Source organism: Erigeron canadensis, chromosome 6, assembly GCF_010389155.1.
Source record: "Erigeron canadensis isolate Cc75 chromosome 6, C_canadensis_v1, whole genome shotgun sequence".
In the NCBI taxonomy this organism is placed as follows: Eukaryota; Viridiplantae; Streptophyta; class Magnoliopsida; order Asterales; family Asteraceae; genus Erigeron; species Erigeron canadensis.
Window position 1 is genome coordinate 29,244,276 of NC_057766.1, and position 19,714 is coordinate 29,263,989.

The 19,714-nt window shown below is 32.6% G+C and overlaps 2 protein-coding genes and 1 pseudogene across 2 annotated transcripts; 2 read left to right on the forward strand and 1 right to left on the reverse strand.

Annotated features, from left to right (window-relative positions):
- The first annotated feature begins 800 nt into the window (after positions 1 to 800).
- LOC122605698 (acylsugar acyltransferase 3-like) lies at positions 801 to 2,401 on the forward strand. Its single transcript, XM_043778654.1, has one exon. The coding sequence runs from the start codon at positions 845 to 847 to the stop codon at positions 2,108 to 2,110; it is 1,266 nt and encodes a 421-aa protein (XP_043634589.1). The 5' UTR covers positions 801 to 844; the 3' UTR covers positions 2,111 to 2,401.
- A 3,721-nt stretch (positions 2,402 to 6,122) lies between these two features.
- LOC122606032 lies at positions 6,123 to 6,718 on the reverse strand (annotated as a pseudogene).
- Positions 6,719 to 10,318: 3,600 nt separating this feature from the next.
- On the forward strand, positions 10,319 to 12,807 carry LOC122604649 (glutathione S-transferase T3-like). The gene is made up of 3 exons (XM_043777522.1): positions 10,319 to 10,328; positions 12,001 to 12,397; positions 12,441 to 12,807. Exons 1-3 carry the CDS (start codon positions 10,319 to 10,321, stop codon positions 12,805 to 12,807), a joined length of 774 nt encoding a protein of 257 aa, XP_043633457.1.
- Positions 12,808 to 19,714: the final 6,907 nt, after the last annotated feature.

Genomic DNA, 19,714 nt, shown 5'->3' on the forward strand with positions numbered 1-19,714 from the left:
GTCATTTACGTTTTCAATCAGACCCAGACAACCCATAAATATAAAGTAGTCGATCAATTGTTCAGATTAACATAGAAAAATGAAATAAAATTTAACCAATTAAAAAAAATGAAGAAAAAATATATATAGAAATTAACATAAACTATATTTAAATTATTTGAAACTTGTAGCCAATTCAATGAAATCAAAAACAAAACAAAAAAATCAAAAATCAATTAGAAATTCAGAACAAAAGTACTCAATATAACTAAGAATAGAATAAACTTTTTAAGTCCATGATTTTTTATTATGTTTTAATTTGGAATAAACATATGTAGTATTAATTAGTAAGTTTATTGAAGAATTAGTTTATTTTAGTTTAGTAAAAGTCTAAACATAGAAGATGATGTAAGAAAACTATTTAAAGGTTCTAATTCAATTTTGCTTTTCATTCAAGGGTTGTGGTATTTCTTTAAAAAAGAACTTAGCGGGCTCTTTTATTGCTATTTGGAGATGGAGATACTAGCGCATTCTCGCACGATGTGGCAGCGATGATAGTAGTGGTTGAGATGTGGTGGTAACAGCAATAGGTGGTGGTGGCGTGATAAATAATGGTGGTGGCGATATCTGGCGGTGACGGTGATGAGTGGTGGTTTTGAGCTATTAATGTAAAATACGGTATTATATAATTATTTTAACGGTCAACATATATGTTGTAAATTATATACAATATTAAAAAATAAGAATATTGTATTATACCGTAAGCCGTCCACGACTATATGTTTAGTGTATATATAGAGAGAGAGACAGACATATGGTTCGATCATCTTCATAATTGAGTTGGTTACAATTTGTTTTATCAACAATGAAAACCATCACAAACCAAGAAACCATCAAACCATCATCCCCAACACCCCCTCACCTCAACCGTTATAACCTTTCATTCGTAGAATTGAAGATGCCCAACATTCACGTGCCAGCCATCTTCTTCTACGAAAGCTACAACAAAGATCATGACGTCATCAACAACTTAAAAAAATCTTTGTCAAATTGTTTAACAAAATACTATCCATTCGCAGGTAGGATCCCATCACCGCCTGCGTGTTACATCGAATGTAACGACGAAGGAGTCGAGTTCTTGGAAGCTTCCATCGATCTTCCACTCCAAGAATTCGTTCTCAATAGAGACCCAGATGAAACCTTAGTTAGCCAACTCGCTCCTAACGTTGGTTTCGGAAGTAACCGTTTGCTTGAGGTCCAAGTCAACCATTTTTCTTGCGGTGGAATTGCGGTGGCTGTTTCACTCTCACATAAAGTTGCTGATGGATCTTCGGTGGCGAATTTCGTTAACTATTGGGCGACTGTTACACGTGGTGGATCGCCAATTATAGATCCAACTTTCATTTCTTACCCCGTAAGAGATATAGGTACTGTTCAAGGTGGTCCGCCTATGAAATCACCATCCAAAGATAAGTATTCAACAAAAAGATTTGTATTTTCTAATTCAAAATTGACTGATCTCAAAAGCAAGATAAATAATATGTCGGGTGTGACTCCGTTGAACCCTAGTCGGTTGGAATCATTGGTATCTTTACTTTTTAAATGCGCGGTGAATGCGGCCACAACCAAGGCTGGAGGCTCTTTTCGGCCTTCAAAGTTGAGTCTAGCGATGAACATGAGAGAAAAGGTTGCTAGTACCGCTTCTATTAATAACCTGGTAGGAAACGTCGTAAATCTAGCCGTTGCAAAAATGGCTAATGATGATGACCAGCTAAACGATGTGATTACGAGTTTGAGGAAAGATAGAATGGAGCTGCAAGGGGGGGTAATAAAAGATGTTGATGAAAATGGGGAAATATTTTTAAAAAGGAAAATGGGCTTAGTACTAGATCAAAGCCATCGGATATATTCATGTACGAGTCTATGTAATTCTCCGATTAATAAGGTGGATTTTGGATGGGGAAAGCCAGCGCGTGTGATTAGACCAACTAATATGTTGGATGCAGCTAGCTATTTTATTTTCATGGATACGGCTTCTGGAGATGGAATTGAAGCAGTAGTGAAATTGATAGAAGAAGAGATGCATATTTTTCAAAATGACAAAGAATTCCTTGCTTTTGTCCAAGACTAGCAAATTGAATAAGAGTAGTTCAATTGGGTGATGACCCGGTCCACTCCATGATTCCCATGTTTACAGGTCATGTTTGCCTCTGCCAAGATTTTACTAATTTTTATCATGTGATTTAGTATGAGAGTTTTTTTTCAATATCCAATCAAGTGCATGTAGCACAAATCATGGGTTACCCACGATTTAGTAATTAACCGTTTATGTTATTGTTTTTTTATGTACTACTTAATTGTGAAATGAATAAGGCACAGAGTTTTAACCCCAAATATAATATATTATCTCTTGTTCTTGATAGCTCCATTCCTTATCCTAATCATGGCAGTTTAGGTGGTGAACTTTGTAGAGCCAATTGAAGCCTAGTGGTGATCAGTCTTTATCTAGATTTTAATTGACTTAGCTCTGCAACTTCAATTGTTTGGTGATTCTGTATCATAATTGAATAGAATTTCTAAGTTTTCGAGACAGATCCGACTATCCGAGTATTACAAGACAGTGGTTTGAGTAAATAATTAGAGTATATCGATACGTGTTGAACTCTTTGGCTATGTCATTCCATTTATGTAGTTTTGTTCTGTTTTGTTAAGTCAACTACTTTCCTTTTGTAATTTAACATCATCTTTACGGATTTGCTAACTAATACTCTAATACGTTAGTAAAACCATTTAATGAACTTATTATTTCCTTATTAATCAAAAATTATATTTAATGTTAATTAATTCAACTTAACAATTATAAAAACACAACATTTCATTAAAATAAAAAATACATTTAACAATATTTATAAAAAAAATTTCTAAAAACTTAAATTAAAATTTACCTTAAAAAAAAGAATCATTGAACAATTTTTATGCTTTTGCTTCCCCGGGATGTCTTTTTCTTCCCGCGCACATCAACTTATCGTACGTCCTCTTCTTCCTCTTTTTGATCCATATCACTACTACATAACTGTCATATTCCGACAGAAAATTCTATCGGAAATCCGTCGCTACGCTCATCACCGACAGATTTCCAACGGAAATATGTAATATCAATAAGTATAATTATTCATAAAGGTAAATTCGTATATAAAAAAGTAGGTAAAAAAGATGCGATTATGGAAATAATTCTATCATAAATAATTCCAACTTTCACACACGGATGTTGAAGTGTAGATATATGATCCGATGTTCGAGAGATATATAATCGACACAACAATATGCGACCAAAGTGAAAAGATAAATAGAGGATTAATTTATATATAAATGCTAATCATAAAATTAGAGGATAAATATTATGTTTATAATTGTATCTTTATTTTATTAATTAATAATAATAATGCAGTTAATTGGCTACATGGCATTCATATTTTCTATTAATCTATAATAATATAACTAAAAGAGTAGGTTGGGGTACATTTGGTACCCCTAATTTTCCTCCTTGAGTCTAATTCTCCATCCTAATTACTCCTCTACTTTTTTTTATATTTTTTAAAAAATTTTCTAGGCCAACATATATTCTATTAAAAAATAAAAAACAAATCTTCTTATGCTTAAAACTCTCCAAAAGATTATTATATATATACAACCTAATAAATAAACCCTCACGAATTTTCAACAAAAAAAAAGGTTCAACTAACTCACGAAATCTCAATAAAAAAAAAGTTCGACTTACTCAACAAACATAAAGGGTTTTTTTAATATATAATTTGTTCATGTTTAATCATTATTATTTGACATTGAATTCTTATGTTATTATTATTATTCATCTCTTTTAATTTAGTTCTAGGATAAAATCTTCACGAATTCTAAAAAAAATAAAGTTCGACTACCTCATGAATTCTCAACAAATAAAAAGTCCGACTTACTCAACAAACAAAAAAGCTTTTTTTATATATATATTTTGTGTTTAATCATTATTATTTGACACTGAATTGTGATGTTATTATTATTATTTATCTCTTTTAATTTAGTTTGTGTCTATTATAAGTTTATTATGGTTTCTTCTTCAACTACAAAATATAAGACAACGTTAGTTCATCTTGAAGATCTTAACCAAATACATGTTAACCACCATCTATGACTCCATCCTTACAAAAAAAATGTTATTTATTCATACTTACTAATAAGAAGTGAGAAAAAATTTCTTAACTTGTTCACACTTTAAAAAGTTTAAAAAGTATTCATATTTAAAAGTATAAAGGAATTTGAAAAATCATAACTTTTTCACACTTAAATATGTGGGGGGGGGGGGGGGGGGGGGAGTTCAAATCTCCAAGTGTGTAAAATTATATCAATTGCTCACACTTAAAAATATAAAGATTAATTTATAACACCAAATTTCTTCACACAAGAAAGGTGTGAAGAAATTTGGTGCTACAATTTGACTTTCACACTTTTAAGTATGAATATATTTGACATGTCTTCATACTTTTAGGTGTTAATTTTTTCTTTTCACATATATAAGTGTGAAAAAGTTATAATTTTTTTACACTTTTACATGTGTATACTTTGTAAACATTTTTAAGTGAAAAAATTAAGAAAATTCTTCACACTTCTTTAAAATAAATGTGAATAAATGAAATTTGTGTTGTAGTGCATGTTGTGCATGTATGAACTGTTTCGGATTGAAACAATCCGAAGAAAATCAAAATATTCGAGATGGTCTTTAAATTGGTGTGCATTTTTATAATTTTTAAAGTTTCTACTATATCTGCATATTTGTTTTTGGGTTTTTTTAAAACATGTTGCATATTTGTTTTTGTGTATCTTTTCAGTCTTTGGGCACACATATAAATATATAACCTAGGAAAAAGGGTAAGAATGTATATTGGTTACAACTTCAGGAGATCGAAAGATCTAACTGATTGTCTTTACCTCTTTCATTATCTGTCATCTTTCTTTTTTTTTTTCCTTCAAACTGCAAATTATTTATTTTAACTACTTATTACAAATTAAAAAACTAAAATAACGAATTTTTCAATAAAAAAGAAGATGAAAAAAAAGTTAATTGAAATCGATATTGATATGGAGTTCATCTTTATATGTTTCGTTTTTTAATTTGTACTTTATCTATTTAAATTTTATTTTGTTTTTATTTAACATACTTCAAAAAATTTTAAAAACTTTGATTTTAATATTTTGAGACTATCGTTCCTAACGACTAGTTTGATTACAAAGGGTCATTGTTATTGTAATAATCATCTAAATCTCGGAATAAATAAATTTAGGAGGATTTATGTATTGTAAATACATATTAAAGATAGACGTTGGGCTACTTTCAAGATGTTTAACCCATATTTATTTAAGTAGTAGTAGCTAGTTTATCTCTTAATGTATAATGGGCCACATAACAAATATACCTGCATGTTTAAAATTCCAATTAAACACATACTTAATGTATAAATGTCAAACATTTTTTACTTAGAAAACATCAAAAATAAAATTGAAACTGAAACATTTTAAAGAAATCACCATCAAAATAACAGGACAAGGTAGGTAACTACTTGGCGGGTGCGTCTTATTCAAACATATGAAAGAATCTGCTAAATTTCTGCATATGTTGCGCTCGAAGAGAAATGGCAATAGAGACTCTTCTGTCATTAACTGGGTTTGGGTCCTTCACTTGCTAGTGCAGTGGTTGGACACTCTGGATGTTGTAACAAGGGTGACATATTCGAATCTCGTCTCGAGCATTGTTACTAGCCAATATTCTTGGCGTGCGAGTTGAATTTACCGGATGGGGCGGGCGGGGGAGGAGATCGGGTAGGCCCTCGGTATCTAGTCCGGATACCCGTGGTCCGGCTTTTCGCTATTCTAAAAATAAAAAATAAATAAACCCGGGTTTGGTAATACACTACGCTCAAACCGTTTGCGATCCAAGCAGGACCCATGAATATAGGCCGAGCCCACCCAAAATCCGCCTTATATATGGGGAGCCCAGCCCAATTAGAAATCCCAAGATTAGGACATCAAAATGATTGCGGCCCACGAACCAGAGCATTCAGATCTGGCTGTAGTTCAAGATATTCAATTGTTGACTATATATAATCGTTATTCACATGTGCTATTGCATCATGGATTTTATTTGCAGCATAATAAATAGTACTGTTCGATTGAAGCTTGCCGGCTAATGATTTAGGAGCGGCCATTAAAATGGCATTCCCAAAATAACCTAGTGGCAAAGGAGGATCAAGACGAGACCGCCCATCAACTGGGATGTAGACAATTGTCTCCCGGTCATATCGTAGCCCACGGGCTTTAGTCACCGACCTCCAAATATGGCCTGCGAGAATTTGGTAGGAGCTGAATTTGATTGTGCTTCCATCTTTGTTGGATTTTGCTTTGAGTACTTTCATTTCATCTCGTGTCAACTTGAAAATACAACTCACGGTTTTATCATAAGGTAATTTTAATAGTGGATTTAGTTGGAATTCGTTGTGTTCGTAGTAGGTCGTGATGGGTCTCGAGCACAGAGGAGAATCCTGTCTAGGAAGGGTTGGATAGTAGCGGCAAGGCCACGGGCAATATTGGACCAGGAATTCGTGAAGTGAACCGCTGATGAGCCATCCACAACACGATGGTGGGTCCCAAATCCAAGGGAAACTCCTCCACATTTGAAACAAGTCACCTGCATGTTCAAACAGTCAAATTGACATATGATACTCAACGGTTAATGGTACATAACAGTGGTATTATAACTTTATAAGGTCTCGCGCGGATCTAAAAATAAAAATCATTTATGTCTAATTAATTACTTCAAATGATTTAAAATGCTTTCTTTATAATTTGATCCATAGTTTTAAATAGCATGTGTCCAAACATTATTTTCCATATTCATGCTAATTTAAATTTTTTTTATCTAACTTAACTATGTCAATGTTAAAACTTGTGTAATATTTACACATAACACGCCTTAAATATTTTAATCTACACTACTCTTTAACATTAATAATTAAATTACATTATTAATCATTTATCGTCCAAAATATCTTCATTAACCCTTTATATCAATTACTCATATATCAATAATTTACCCTAATCGACACCACCTCCGCCACCAACCGTCGCCCTCACCACCACACTGTCGCTGAGACAACCACTGCCGCCGCATTGTGCAGATACCGTGCTAGTATATATTATATAGTTGACTCCATAATCTTTATGCTTTTACTCATGTCTCTACCAAATATAATTCCCACACGGTTATTTTGTACGTAATTTGAGGATTAATATAGGCAAAAAAAACATGGCGTTTTATTATCTATTAGTATTATACACAGAGGCGAAGCTAAGATTTAACGTTGAGAGGGGTTGTTTGTAATTTGGTTGTTGACAACACTAACCACTATTAGTCCCTGTCATTATTACATAAGAAAAATTTAACTATAACCAAGTTTCAGTAATTAATTTTGTACAACACTCTCAGTATAACACTAATGAACGACTAATCTAATACTAAAAATTTATATAACTTTACATTTAAATAATAGAAACTTAACTTAGCTTTAATAATTTAAATTAAAATATTACTGTATATTAATAATAAGAAATATATTTCAATAACAAAAGTTAATAAAATATTATAACATCTAATAAATAAAAATAATGATTACTGAGTTAAAAAGATTACAAGTGTTACATTGAAAAAATTAAACAACATTACACAAAGACAAATGATTTTAAAAGAAAAGTAGTTCTAAATTTAAAATACTATTTAATTTATACCAAAAAGTTTAAACTTTCTACAAATACAGGGTCAAAATGTAATATTTAACTACTAGAAGGATCTTATTAGAAAAGAATAAAGAAAAGAAAGAGGAAAACTGCTAGATGTCGACATCCTCCTGGTAGAAAGCCTTCAAATCACCTTCAGCATTAACACACAACTTGAAGCTTTTCTTCCCATCTAAATACAAATATAAAACACAAAACGCTGGTCATCACTATGTTAAGAGGTTGTTTGCAAGTTGGGGGTGGCTTGGAACATGCCGCCCCCTTATCAGATCCGCCATCAACTAGAGCAATGAAAGCTTCCTTCTCAAGAACCTTTAAATATTATTGGTACAAAATTTTCAATGTTGGTTTATTATTCATTATTTTGCGTAATCTTTTTTAATTTAACCAAAATTTTTAAGGGCTAGTGCCTGCTTAAAACATTAAAAAGGAAATGGGTCGAAATACTACCCTTTTTCAATTTTATAGATTTTATGGTAAAAGATATAGAATGAGGGTTCTTTTTTTTTTGGTTCAGTCTAAATCCGGGATGGCTCACATCAATGGTTTACTAATTTGATACGTCGCGGCTTTAGGAGACATTCGTTGGGTAATTCGGCAAAAGACCACACAGGCGATAGGTGACGGCTCTTAACTAATTAATGCCTTGCTAATTTGATACAAAAATAAAAAAAAATTGCTTTATTGAACCTCTCGGATCGGCCTGACATACAAGATAGCAAACAAACAACAAACCAAATATTATCATCATACATACATAGATTGATACATTAGAAATTTTTAAACCATAGATAGATGTGATAGAATGCTCGGTATTTCATTCTCAAATATGCTGATAGAAGCATGCATCTGTTTAGCACCAAGGGACAAGCCGAACTCCAGATCTCCTGGTGATTCTCGGCTCGCATCAACAGTGATCACATCAATTACGGCGTTGTCATTCATGATAGCCTCATGCCTTTTCGGCTTTCTCCATCCAAAATCAAAATCGTAAACGTTGAACTTTGGAGATCCTGCCACACTTATTGCCGGGACATGTAAGGAACTAAATTTGAGCAACCATGTCTCCGCATCTTTCAATATGTCTTTCTTAATATTAATTGATGGTTTCTCTTATACATTTTACTAGACCTTCAACAGCAACTGGAAATCCTTTGTTTCACCAGAGTTATTTTTGTATTTAAGTATATATTTATATATAAAATATTTCTACCAATTAATCACTTTAATTGTTTAATTTTGTGAAGGATATATAGAAATTAATTGTGCATCGATCATGAACTACTAAAGCAAATTTTCCTATATAAATAAGAGTGAAGGTGCTTATATTGTATATAGAAATTTTCCTAATAAATTATTTAATGAATAATATGATTGAATTGAGTTGTGAATAAAAATGTTTTTAAAAACTAGGATTGTTACACATTGTTACTAAGGCAATACAAAAATAAATAAATAAATAAATGAGAAATGTTAAATGTATTCTCCGGGGTTATAGAATATAGTTAATTTGTAAACATGCATGATATTATTATACATTGATATTTATGCATATTTTTAGGAAATGGTTATATGAAATGTAACATTTTTAAACATGTCTTGATAAATTAAAGTTAGATGTGGGACTATGTTTATCATTTCCCATAATTATTTAATAAATTATATGGCTGAATCGGGTTGTTAGTTTTCACAAATTATCATCTACTTGTTACTAACCACATAAGGACCAGATATCAATTTATATCAACGGGGCCCAACAGGAAATACTATGACCCCTCCACGTGCTAATTAGTATCATACTCTCATGCGGACCACACTTTATTTTGTAGGCCCAGACCCGGTCACACGTAAATAGTCATATGTGTATAATTGCTAGCATTTTAGATAGGCCCAATATAATGGAAATAATCATATATAATAGTGATATTTATACTGTACTAAAAAATTATAGAAATGTACAAGTAAATTATGCGGAAAATGTATAAGTTCGTATAGCACATAATAAACTTTTACCATATTTCATTTTTAACCACATAAACTTTCTATCTTTTAACTTTTATCCCATATTAAAGTTTTCGTTTTTATTTTATTGACACTAAATTATTGGATTCTCATGTTTTCATCAAATAACTTTCGGCTGATCACGATTTTACTTTTAAACATTTGGTTTGACTATTTTTATTCATCTTTTTATATACATAACGTTTTTTAATTTGTCCCATATCAAAGTTTTCGTATTTATTTTCTTGACACTGAATTTCTGGGTTCTAATGTTTTCATCAAATAACTTTCACCTGGTCATGATTTTGCTTTTAAACATTTGGTTTGACTATTTTTATTCGTCTTTTATATACATAACGTTTTTAAATTTGCCCACATCAAAGTTTTCGTTTTTATTTTCTTGACACTGAATTTCTGGGTTCTAACGTTTTCATCAAATAACTTTCACATGATTACGATTTTACTTTTTAAATAAAAAGTTTTGTTAATGAAAGTACTTATGGATGTCGGTATTAATTTTCTTGACACTGAATTTCTGGGTTCTAACGTTTTCATCAAATAACTTTCACATAATACGATTTTACTTTTTAAATAAAAAGTTTTGTTAATGAAAGTACTTAAGGATGTCGGTATTAATTAATTTGATACATTAAAGTTTGTATTTTGTCTTATAAAAATTCAGGAAGGCGGTTATTGATATATAAAGTACTACTTTTTATGCATGTAATAAGCCCCTTAATGACAACCCTTTGAGTTGTCATTATCATTTTCCTTAAATATATAACGTTTTTAAGTTTGCCCCACATCAAATTTTTTGTTTTTATTTTCTTGACTATTTTTTGGATTCTCATGTTTTTATCAAATAACTTTCACATGGTTACAATTTTACTGTTTAAAAGTTTATATTAAATTTAAAATATTACTTAATATAGTTATTGTTTATGTTTTTATAAATCTTATAACACGTTTAAATTTTTCTTTATTATTGTTACATGTTTAATTGTCTTTTTTATTTTTTAGTTCAAATATTTGACATAAATTTGAGTCTAAAATTTTGTCGTGTATAAAGCGTACCCCGCGGCAACGCGCGGGTACGATAACTAGTTTGTATCTAATAATGCATAATAAGGGGTTACATAATGTAAAACAAGTATTAAAGTAAAACAAACAATACACGATATTGACCTTTAGATCATGCTTAAATTGATGCACGAAGATTCACGAAGCAATTGATATAAGATGAATTTATGATTCACGGTGATTATCGTTGTAGAAAAACCTATTGTTTTCTTTGTTTTACATTAATACTTGTTTTATAACTTATAGGAATGTACAAATAAATTATGCGCAAAATGTAAAAGTTCGTATAGCACATAATAAACTTTTACCATATTTCATTTTTAACCTCCTAAACTTTCTATCTTTTAACTTTTGTCGCACATTAAAGTTTTCGTTTTTATTTTCTTGACACTAAATTATTGGGTTCTCATGTTTTAATCAAATAACTTTCGTCTGGTCACGATTTTACTTTTAAACATTTGGTTTGACTATTTTTATTCGTCTTTTTATATACATAAGGTTTTTTAATTTGTCCCACATCAAAGTTTTCGTTTTTGTTTTCTTGACACTGAATTTCTGGGTTCTAATGTTTTCATTAAATAACTTTCACCTGGTCACGATTTTGCGTTTAAACATTTGGTTTGACTATTTTTATTCGTCTTTTATATATATAATGTTTTTAATTTTGCCCGCATCAAAGTTTTCGTTTTTATTTTCTTGACACTGAATTTCTGGGTTCTAACTTTTTCATCAAATAACTTTCACATGATTACGATTTTACTTTTTAAATAAAGAGTTTTGTTAATTAAAGTAATTCGGGATGTCGATATTAATTAATTTGATGCAATAAAGTTCTTTGGGCCGTCATTATCATTTTCCTTAAATATATAACGTTTTTAAATTTGCTCCACATCAAAGTTTTCGTTTTTGTTTTCTTGACTAATTTTTGGGTTCTCATGTTTTTATCAAATAACTTTCACATTGTTACAATTTTACTGTTTAAAAGTTTATATTATATTTAAAATATTACTCAATATAGTTATTGTTTATGTTTTTATACATCTTATAACACTTTTAAATTTTTTTTTATTGTTATTGTTACATGTTAATTTTGTCGTGTAGAAAGCGTACCCCGCGGAGATGAAGAAGAAGAAGAAGAAGAGGTGGAGGAGGAAGAGGTAGAAGCAATACCCGAGACCCAAGTCTCGGTTAAAGGTAAAAGAGAGTGTCGAAATTGGGGGAAGGATGAAGAGGCGTGTTTGGAAAAATCTTGGTTAAACGTTTCCGAGGATCCATACGTCGGAAACGCCCAAACGGCGGGTTCGTTTTGGAAGAAGGTGAAGTTTCAGTTGGACTCACACTTGAACCGTGAGTCAGGACGTACCCCAGAAATGTGTCGGTCGAAATGGAAGGATTTGAAGCATAAGGTGTTGGGTTTTTGTGGTATTTACAATGTGAAGAAAAGTAAGATGTCGAGTGGCCAAAGTGACGAGGATGTGTTTAAGTCGGCTGTGGCATTGTATATGCGGAAATACAATAACAAGTCCGGTTTCCGCATGTAGAGGCGTGGCAGTTTTGAGGAGAGGACCGAAATGGTCGGAGGTTCTTACTTTGGAGGGGATTTGTGAGGAGTCGGGTAGCAAAAGGGCAAGAACGGAAGGGTCTGTCCATGTACGTTCATCAGGGGAGCCGTCGGTGCATATTGACTTGAATGATGACCACTTGGAGCAAGAAGGGGAGGGAGGGAACAACATGGATGATGCACCAGTACATCAGGCTAGACCCGTGCCACCCCGCCGTAAAGCTAAGGGTAAGCAGGCTGCTCCTTCCGCCTCTACTACATCTGAGGAGTTCTTGAAGATGGTCGCGGAGTTGAAATGCGATAATGAGGATAAAAAACGATCTCGAGAGGAGAAGATGCAGATGTAGAAGGCGATGATGGATAGCTATATGGCGGCGGAGGAGGCTAGGAAGAAACGGGAGAAGGAGATGACACGGATGGTCCAGAGTCAGCAGCGACAAAATGATATGGACTTCGTGATCAGGCCACACGATCACCTCAGCGGGCCGATGTTGGAGATGGTTTTGGCGCAGAAACGCGCCATTTATGAGCAGTACGGATGACCGGCGCCTTAGTTGTATGTGTTACTTGTTTTTGTGTGTTAGAATAAAAATTATGTGTTTTAATTGTGTTTTAAGTTGTATTAGTTTTAATTTGTTAAATAAAATATTTTAGTTTTTAAAAATAAATATAAATTAAATTAAATAGAAAAGGGTGGGGAGGGAAGGGGAGGGGTGGCGAGGTGCTCCTAGCAATCGGGGAGGGGAGGGGAGGAGATGAAAAATCAGGGAGGGGAGGGGAGGAGTGGGCAAACCCTCCCCCCACCCTAACAGCCATTTATTCACTTTTCTGTAGATATATATATATATATATAAAACATATATGAAAAAAATGAGTATAAATTTGTTAGAGGGTATATAAGCCCTCAAATATGAATTTTTTAATATTTATTATATAATCGTTAAATAATTGGCTCCATGTTTTTTATGGATTAAAAAGTTAAATTGTAAAGGATTCTATATCCAAGCTTAAGTATCTAACAGTCACATATTCTGTTACGCCAGTTTTTTTTTTTTTAAAAAAAGAAAACTTCCTTTATTTTTCTATAGATAAATATGTATTCAGTAAATACATATTTATTCGACAATGCCGAATACTATTTTATTTCAAACGACACAATGTAAAAATTAGAAATTTCAACATGATCTCATCGTAATATCAACAATCAATACCTGCTAGTTTTCAAAACAACCTGCTTTAAACAACCAAAATACTTGACACGACTCAGTTTAATGACTACATTACCAATTTAAAGTAATCGGCACATCAAGTTCGTAAAATATGGGCTAGTAATGTAACAAGCATAATATACTCGGCTGTAATTTAAAGATAACACTTGTGTAAACCTTCTGCAAGTGTTCATCCACGGCTATGGCTTCTTAGGGCTCATCCTTTATGGTTGTTTATCACTAGCACCGAATCCCTTTGTACCTACAACATTTATAATTAAAAGGATAAGCACATCGCTTAGTGAATATATAGAAAGTAAACATATTAACCTTCTGCATTATATAAACTGCGTGTATATATATATATATATTAACTTTCTGCATTATATAAACTACGTGCATATCGTACTGCGTAAGATAAACTGCATGATAGTCGGCAACTATAATCTGCCAGTTATTCAGTAATATGGACCATACTACACGCATATAGTCAACCTCCATATAATCAACTCTGACTCTGCCTGCTAAAATAGATTAATTGTGACAAACTATAAGAAAGTAAATAATATAGCTCTTTGCATCAAGGATTAACTGTTTCTACATCGTCAAATCGCATATATCCACAAAATCTACACATTAGCCTGACGTATCCAAATTAACAATACACAATCACATAACACTTAAGGCATGTTTGATTACATAACATACACACTTAGACAACAAAACATCTACATACACATAACAACATAACTAACACAATTTTACGATCACATAACAATTAAAGCACGTGTAGTTGAATATAATACACACTTATGGATGTCGGTATTAATTTTCTTGACACTGAATTTCTGGGTTCTAACGTTTTCATCAAATAACTTTCACATAATTACGATTTTACTTTTTAAATAAAAAGTTTTGTTAATGAAAGTACTTAGGGATGTCGGTATTAATTAATTTGATACATTAAAGTTTGTACTTTGTCTTATAAAAATTCAGGAGGCGGTTATTGATATATAAAGTACTACTTTTTATGCATGTAATAAGCCCCTTAATGACAACCCTTTGAGCTGTCATTATCATTTTCCTTAAATATATAACGTTTTTAAGTTTGCCCCACATCAAATTTTTTGTTTTTATTTTCTTGACTATTTTTTGGATTCTCATGTTTTTATCAAATAACTTTCACATGGTTACAATTTTACTGTTTAAAAGTTTATATTATATTTAAAATATTACTTAATATAGTTATTAACATGTTTTTATAAATCTTATAACACGTTTAAATTTTTCTTTATTATTGTTACATGTTTAATTGTCTTTTTTATTTTTTAGTTCGAATATTTGACATAAATTTGAGTCTAAAATTTTGTCGTGTATAAAGCGTACCCCGCGGCAACGCGCGGGTACGATAACTAGTTTGTATCTAATAATGCATAATAAGGGGTTACATAATGTAAAACAAGTATTAAAGTAAAACAAACAATACACGATATTGACCTTTAGATCATGCTTAAATTGATGCACGAAGATTCACGAAGCAATTGATATAAGATGACTTTTTTGATTCACGGTGATTATCGTTGTAGAAAAACCTATTGTTTTCTTTGTTTTACATTAATACTTGTTTTATAACTTATAGGAATGTACAAATAAATTATGCGCAAAATGTAAAAGTTCGTATAGCACATAATAAACTTTTACCATATTTCATTTTTAACCTCCTAAACTTTCTATCTTTTAACTTTTGTCCCACATTAAAGTTTTCGTTTTTATTTTCTTGACACTAAATTATTGGGTTCTCATGTTTTAATCAAATAAGTTTCGTCTGGTCACAATTTTACTTTTAAACATTTGGTTTGACTATTTTTATTCGTCTTTTTATATACATAAGGTTTTTTAATTTGTCCCACATCAAAGTTTTCGTTTTTGTTTTCTTGACACTGAATTTCTGGGTTCTAATGTTTTCATTAAATAACTTTCACCTGGTCACGATTTTGCGTTTAAACATTTGGTTTGACTATTTTTATTCGTCTTTTATATATATAATGTTTTTAATTTTGCCTGCATCAAAGTTTTTGTTTTTATTTTCTTGACACTGAATTTCTGGGTTCTAACGTTTTCATCAAATAACTTTCACATGATTACGATTTTACTTTTTAAATAAAGAGTTTTGTTAATTAAAGTAATTCGGGATGTCGGTATTAATTAATTTGATGCAATAAAGTTTGTACTTTGTCTTATGAAAATTCAGAAGGGCGGTTATCGATATATAAAGTACTAATTTTTATGCATGTAATAAGGCCTTAATAACAACCCTTTGGGCCGTCATTATCATTTTCCTTAAATATATAACGTTTTTAAATTTGCTCCACATCAAAGTTTTCATTTTTGTTTTCTTGACTAATTTTTGGGTTCTCATGCTTTTATCAAATAACTTTCACATTGTTACAATTTTAATGTTTAAAAGTTTATATTATATTTAAAATATTACTCAATATAGTTATTGTTTATGTTTTTATACATCTTATAACACTTTTAAAATTTTTTTTATTGTTATTGTTACATGTTAATTTTGTCGTGTAGAAAGCGTACCCCACGGCAACGTGCGGGTACGATAACTAGTTTATATCTAATAATGCATAATAAGGGGTTAGATACTGTAAAACAAGTATCAAAGTAAAACAAATAAGACACGATATTAACCTTTAGATCATAGTTAAATTGATGCACAAAGATTCACGAAACAATTGATGTAAGATGATTTTTATGATGCACGGTGATTATCGTTGTAGAAATACCTATTGTTTTATTTGTTTTACATTAATACTTGTTTTATTTTATCTATAACCTGCATAATAATAATAAATTTATCAAATTTTGTGACACAAATAATACTTTTATTATGTAATATGGGAACTAATTTAAGTGGTTAATTAATTAATATTAATTTTGTATTAGTTTTTTCGAAACAATTGATCATTTTAACTAAATGAACCAAAAAAACATCTCCTAAGGCTGGACGGAGTGAAGTAGGCACCGGACCGGTACCGGGCCAGTACCAGATGGCACACCGCCCCGACCCCCCGGTACCGGTTGGGTGGGGAGGATACTGGGCACAATGGTGCCAGTTTGGGTGCCCAAAAATTTGAACGTTACAAAAAAAAAGGCCGTGGGTCCCATTTTTCCTCTTTCTCTCTTTCTCTTTTCTTTCTCTTCTCTTTCTCTTTTCTTCTTCACTTTTCCTCTTTTTTTTTTTCTGGCCGACGCTGCTTCTTTCTTTCTTCTTTTTTTTTTCCAACCAAATCATCCATCTAAACCCACAAAAATGAATAGGGGGAAGAAACCAAAAGAACCCAGTTACTCAAATCTACTAAAAAAACGCAGAAACGCGCCACCGCCAAACAATCGCGATATTATGCCACCTCCTCTTTCGCAAAAAAATACGGCCGAAGATGTGTATAGGCCACAACATGTTGAAGATTTCTTGAATAGTATGGATCCATTGTTTTTTGAATCTGTCCCGTCAAGTGTCCAACCGAATACCGGGTTTTTTCGGGTTTTGCGAATGAAACTCAACCCGGGTTTTCGGGTTTTGCGGGTGGTTCATCATCACACTTCGTGAGTCAGTAGGTTCAAGATGAAGAAGAAGAAGAAGAAGAAGAAGAAGAAGAAGAAGAAGAAGCAGAAGAGGTGGAGGAGGAAGAGGTGGAAGCAATACCCGAGACCCAAGTCTCGGTTAAAGGTAAAAGAGAGTGTCGAAATTGGGGGAAGGATGAAGAGGCGTGTTTGGAAAAATCTTGGTTAAACGTTTCCGAGGATCCATACGTCGGAAACGCCCAAACGGCAGGTTCGCTTTGGAAGAAGGTGAAGTTTCAGTTGGACTCACACTTGAACCGTGAGTCAGGACGTACCCCAGAAATGTGTCGGTCGAAATGGAAGGATTTGAAGCATAAGGTGTCGGGTTTTTGTGGTATTTACAATGTGAAGAAAAGTAAGATGTCGAGTGGCCAAAGTGACGAGGATGTGTTTAAGTCGGCTGTGGCATTGTATATGCGGAAATACAATAACAAGTCCGGGTTTCCGCATGTAGAGGCGTGGCAGGTTTTGAGGAGAGGACCGAAATGGTCGGAGGTTCTTACTTTGGACGGGATTTGTGAGGAGTCGGGTAGCAAAAGGGCAAGAACGGAAGGGTCTGTCCATGTACGTTCATCAGGGGAGCCGTCGGTGCATATTGACTTGAATGATGACCACTTGGAGCAAGAAGAGGAGGGAGGGAACAACATGGATGATGCACCAGTACATCAGGCTAGACCCGTGCCACCCCGCCGTAAAGCTAAGGGTAAGCAGGTTGCTCCTTCCGCCTCTACTACATCTGAGGAGTTCTTGAAGATGGTCGCGGAGTTGAAATGCGATAATGAGGATAAAAAACGAGCTCGGGAGGAGAAGATGCAGATGCAGAAGGCGATGATGGATAGCTATATGGCGGCGGAGGAGGCTAGGAAGAAACGGGAGGAGGAGATGACACGGATGGTCCAGAGTCAGCAGCGACAAAATGATATGGACTTCGTGATCAGGCCACACGATCACCTCAGCGGGCCGATGTTGGAGATGGTTTTGGCGCAGAAACGCGCCCTTTATGAGTAGTACGGATGACCGGCGCCTTAGTTGTATGTTTTACTTGTTTTTGTGTGTTAGAATAAAATTATGTGTTTTAATTGTGTTTTAAGTTGTATTAGTTTTAATTTGTTAAATAAAATGTTTTAGTTTTTAAAAATAAATATAAATTAAATTAAATAGAAAAGGGTGGGGAGAGAAGGGGAGGGGTGGCGAGGTGCTCCTAGCAATCGGGGAGGGGAGGAGATGAAAAATCAGGGAGGGGAGGGGAGGGGAGGAGTGGGCAAACCCTCCCCCCACCCTAACAACCATTTATTCACTTTTCTGTATATATATATATATATATAAACATATATGAAAAAAATGAGTATAAATTTGTTAGAGGGTATATAACCCCTCAAATATGAATTTTTTAATATTTATTATATAATCGTTAAATAATTGGCTCCATGTTTTTTATGGATTAAAAAGTTAAATTGTAAAGGATTCTATATCCAAGCTTAAGTATCTAACAGTCACATATTCTGTTACGCCAGTTTTTTTTTTTTTTAAAAAAAGAAAACTTCCTTTATTTTTCTATAGATAAATATGTATTCAGTAAATACATATTTATTCGACAATGCCGAATACTATTTTATTTCAAACGACACAATGTAAAAATTAGAAATTTCGACATGATCTCATCGTAATATCAACAATCAATACCTGCTAGTTTTCAAAACAACTTGCTTTAAACAACCAAAATACTTGACACGACTCAGTTTAATGACTACATTACCAATTTAAAGTAATCGGCACATCAAGTTCGTAAAATATGGGCTAGTAATGTAACAAGCATAATATACTCGGCTGTAATTTAAAGATAACACTTGCGTAAACCTTCTGCAAGTGTTCATCCACGGCTATGGCTTCTTAGGGCTCATCCTTTATGGTTGTTTATCACTAGCACCGAATCCATTTGTACCTACAACATTTATAATTAAAAGGATAAGCACATCGCTTAGTGAATATATAGAAAGTAAACATATTAACCTTCTGCATTATATAAACTGCGTGTATATATATATATATATTAACTTTCTGCATTATATAAACTACGTGCATATCGTACTGCGTAAGATAAACTGCATGATAGTCGGCAACTATAATCTGCCAGTTATTCAGTAATATGGACCATACTACACGCATATAGTCAACTTTCATATAATCAACTCTGACTCTGCCTGCTAAAATAGATTAATTGTGACAAACTATAAGAAAGTAAATAATATAGCTCTTTGCATAAAGGATTAACTGTTTCTACATCGTCAAATAGCATATATCCACAAAATCTACACATTAGCCTGACGTATCCAAATTAACAATACACAATCACATAACACTTAAGGCATGTTTGATTACATAACATACACACTTAGACAACAAAACATCT

Bases quoted from the DNA above. Each gene is read 5' to 3' on its own strand.
- LOC122605698 (XM_043778654.1), top strand. From the start codon at position 845: ATGAAAACCATCACAAACCAAGAAACCATCAAACCATCATCCCCAACA.
- LOC122604649 (XM_043777522.1), top strand. The intron at 12,398-12,440 runs GTATATGCGGAA...TTCCGCATGTAG, and splicing joins TTTAAGTCGGCTGTGGCATT to AGGCGTGGCAGTTTTGAGGA.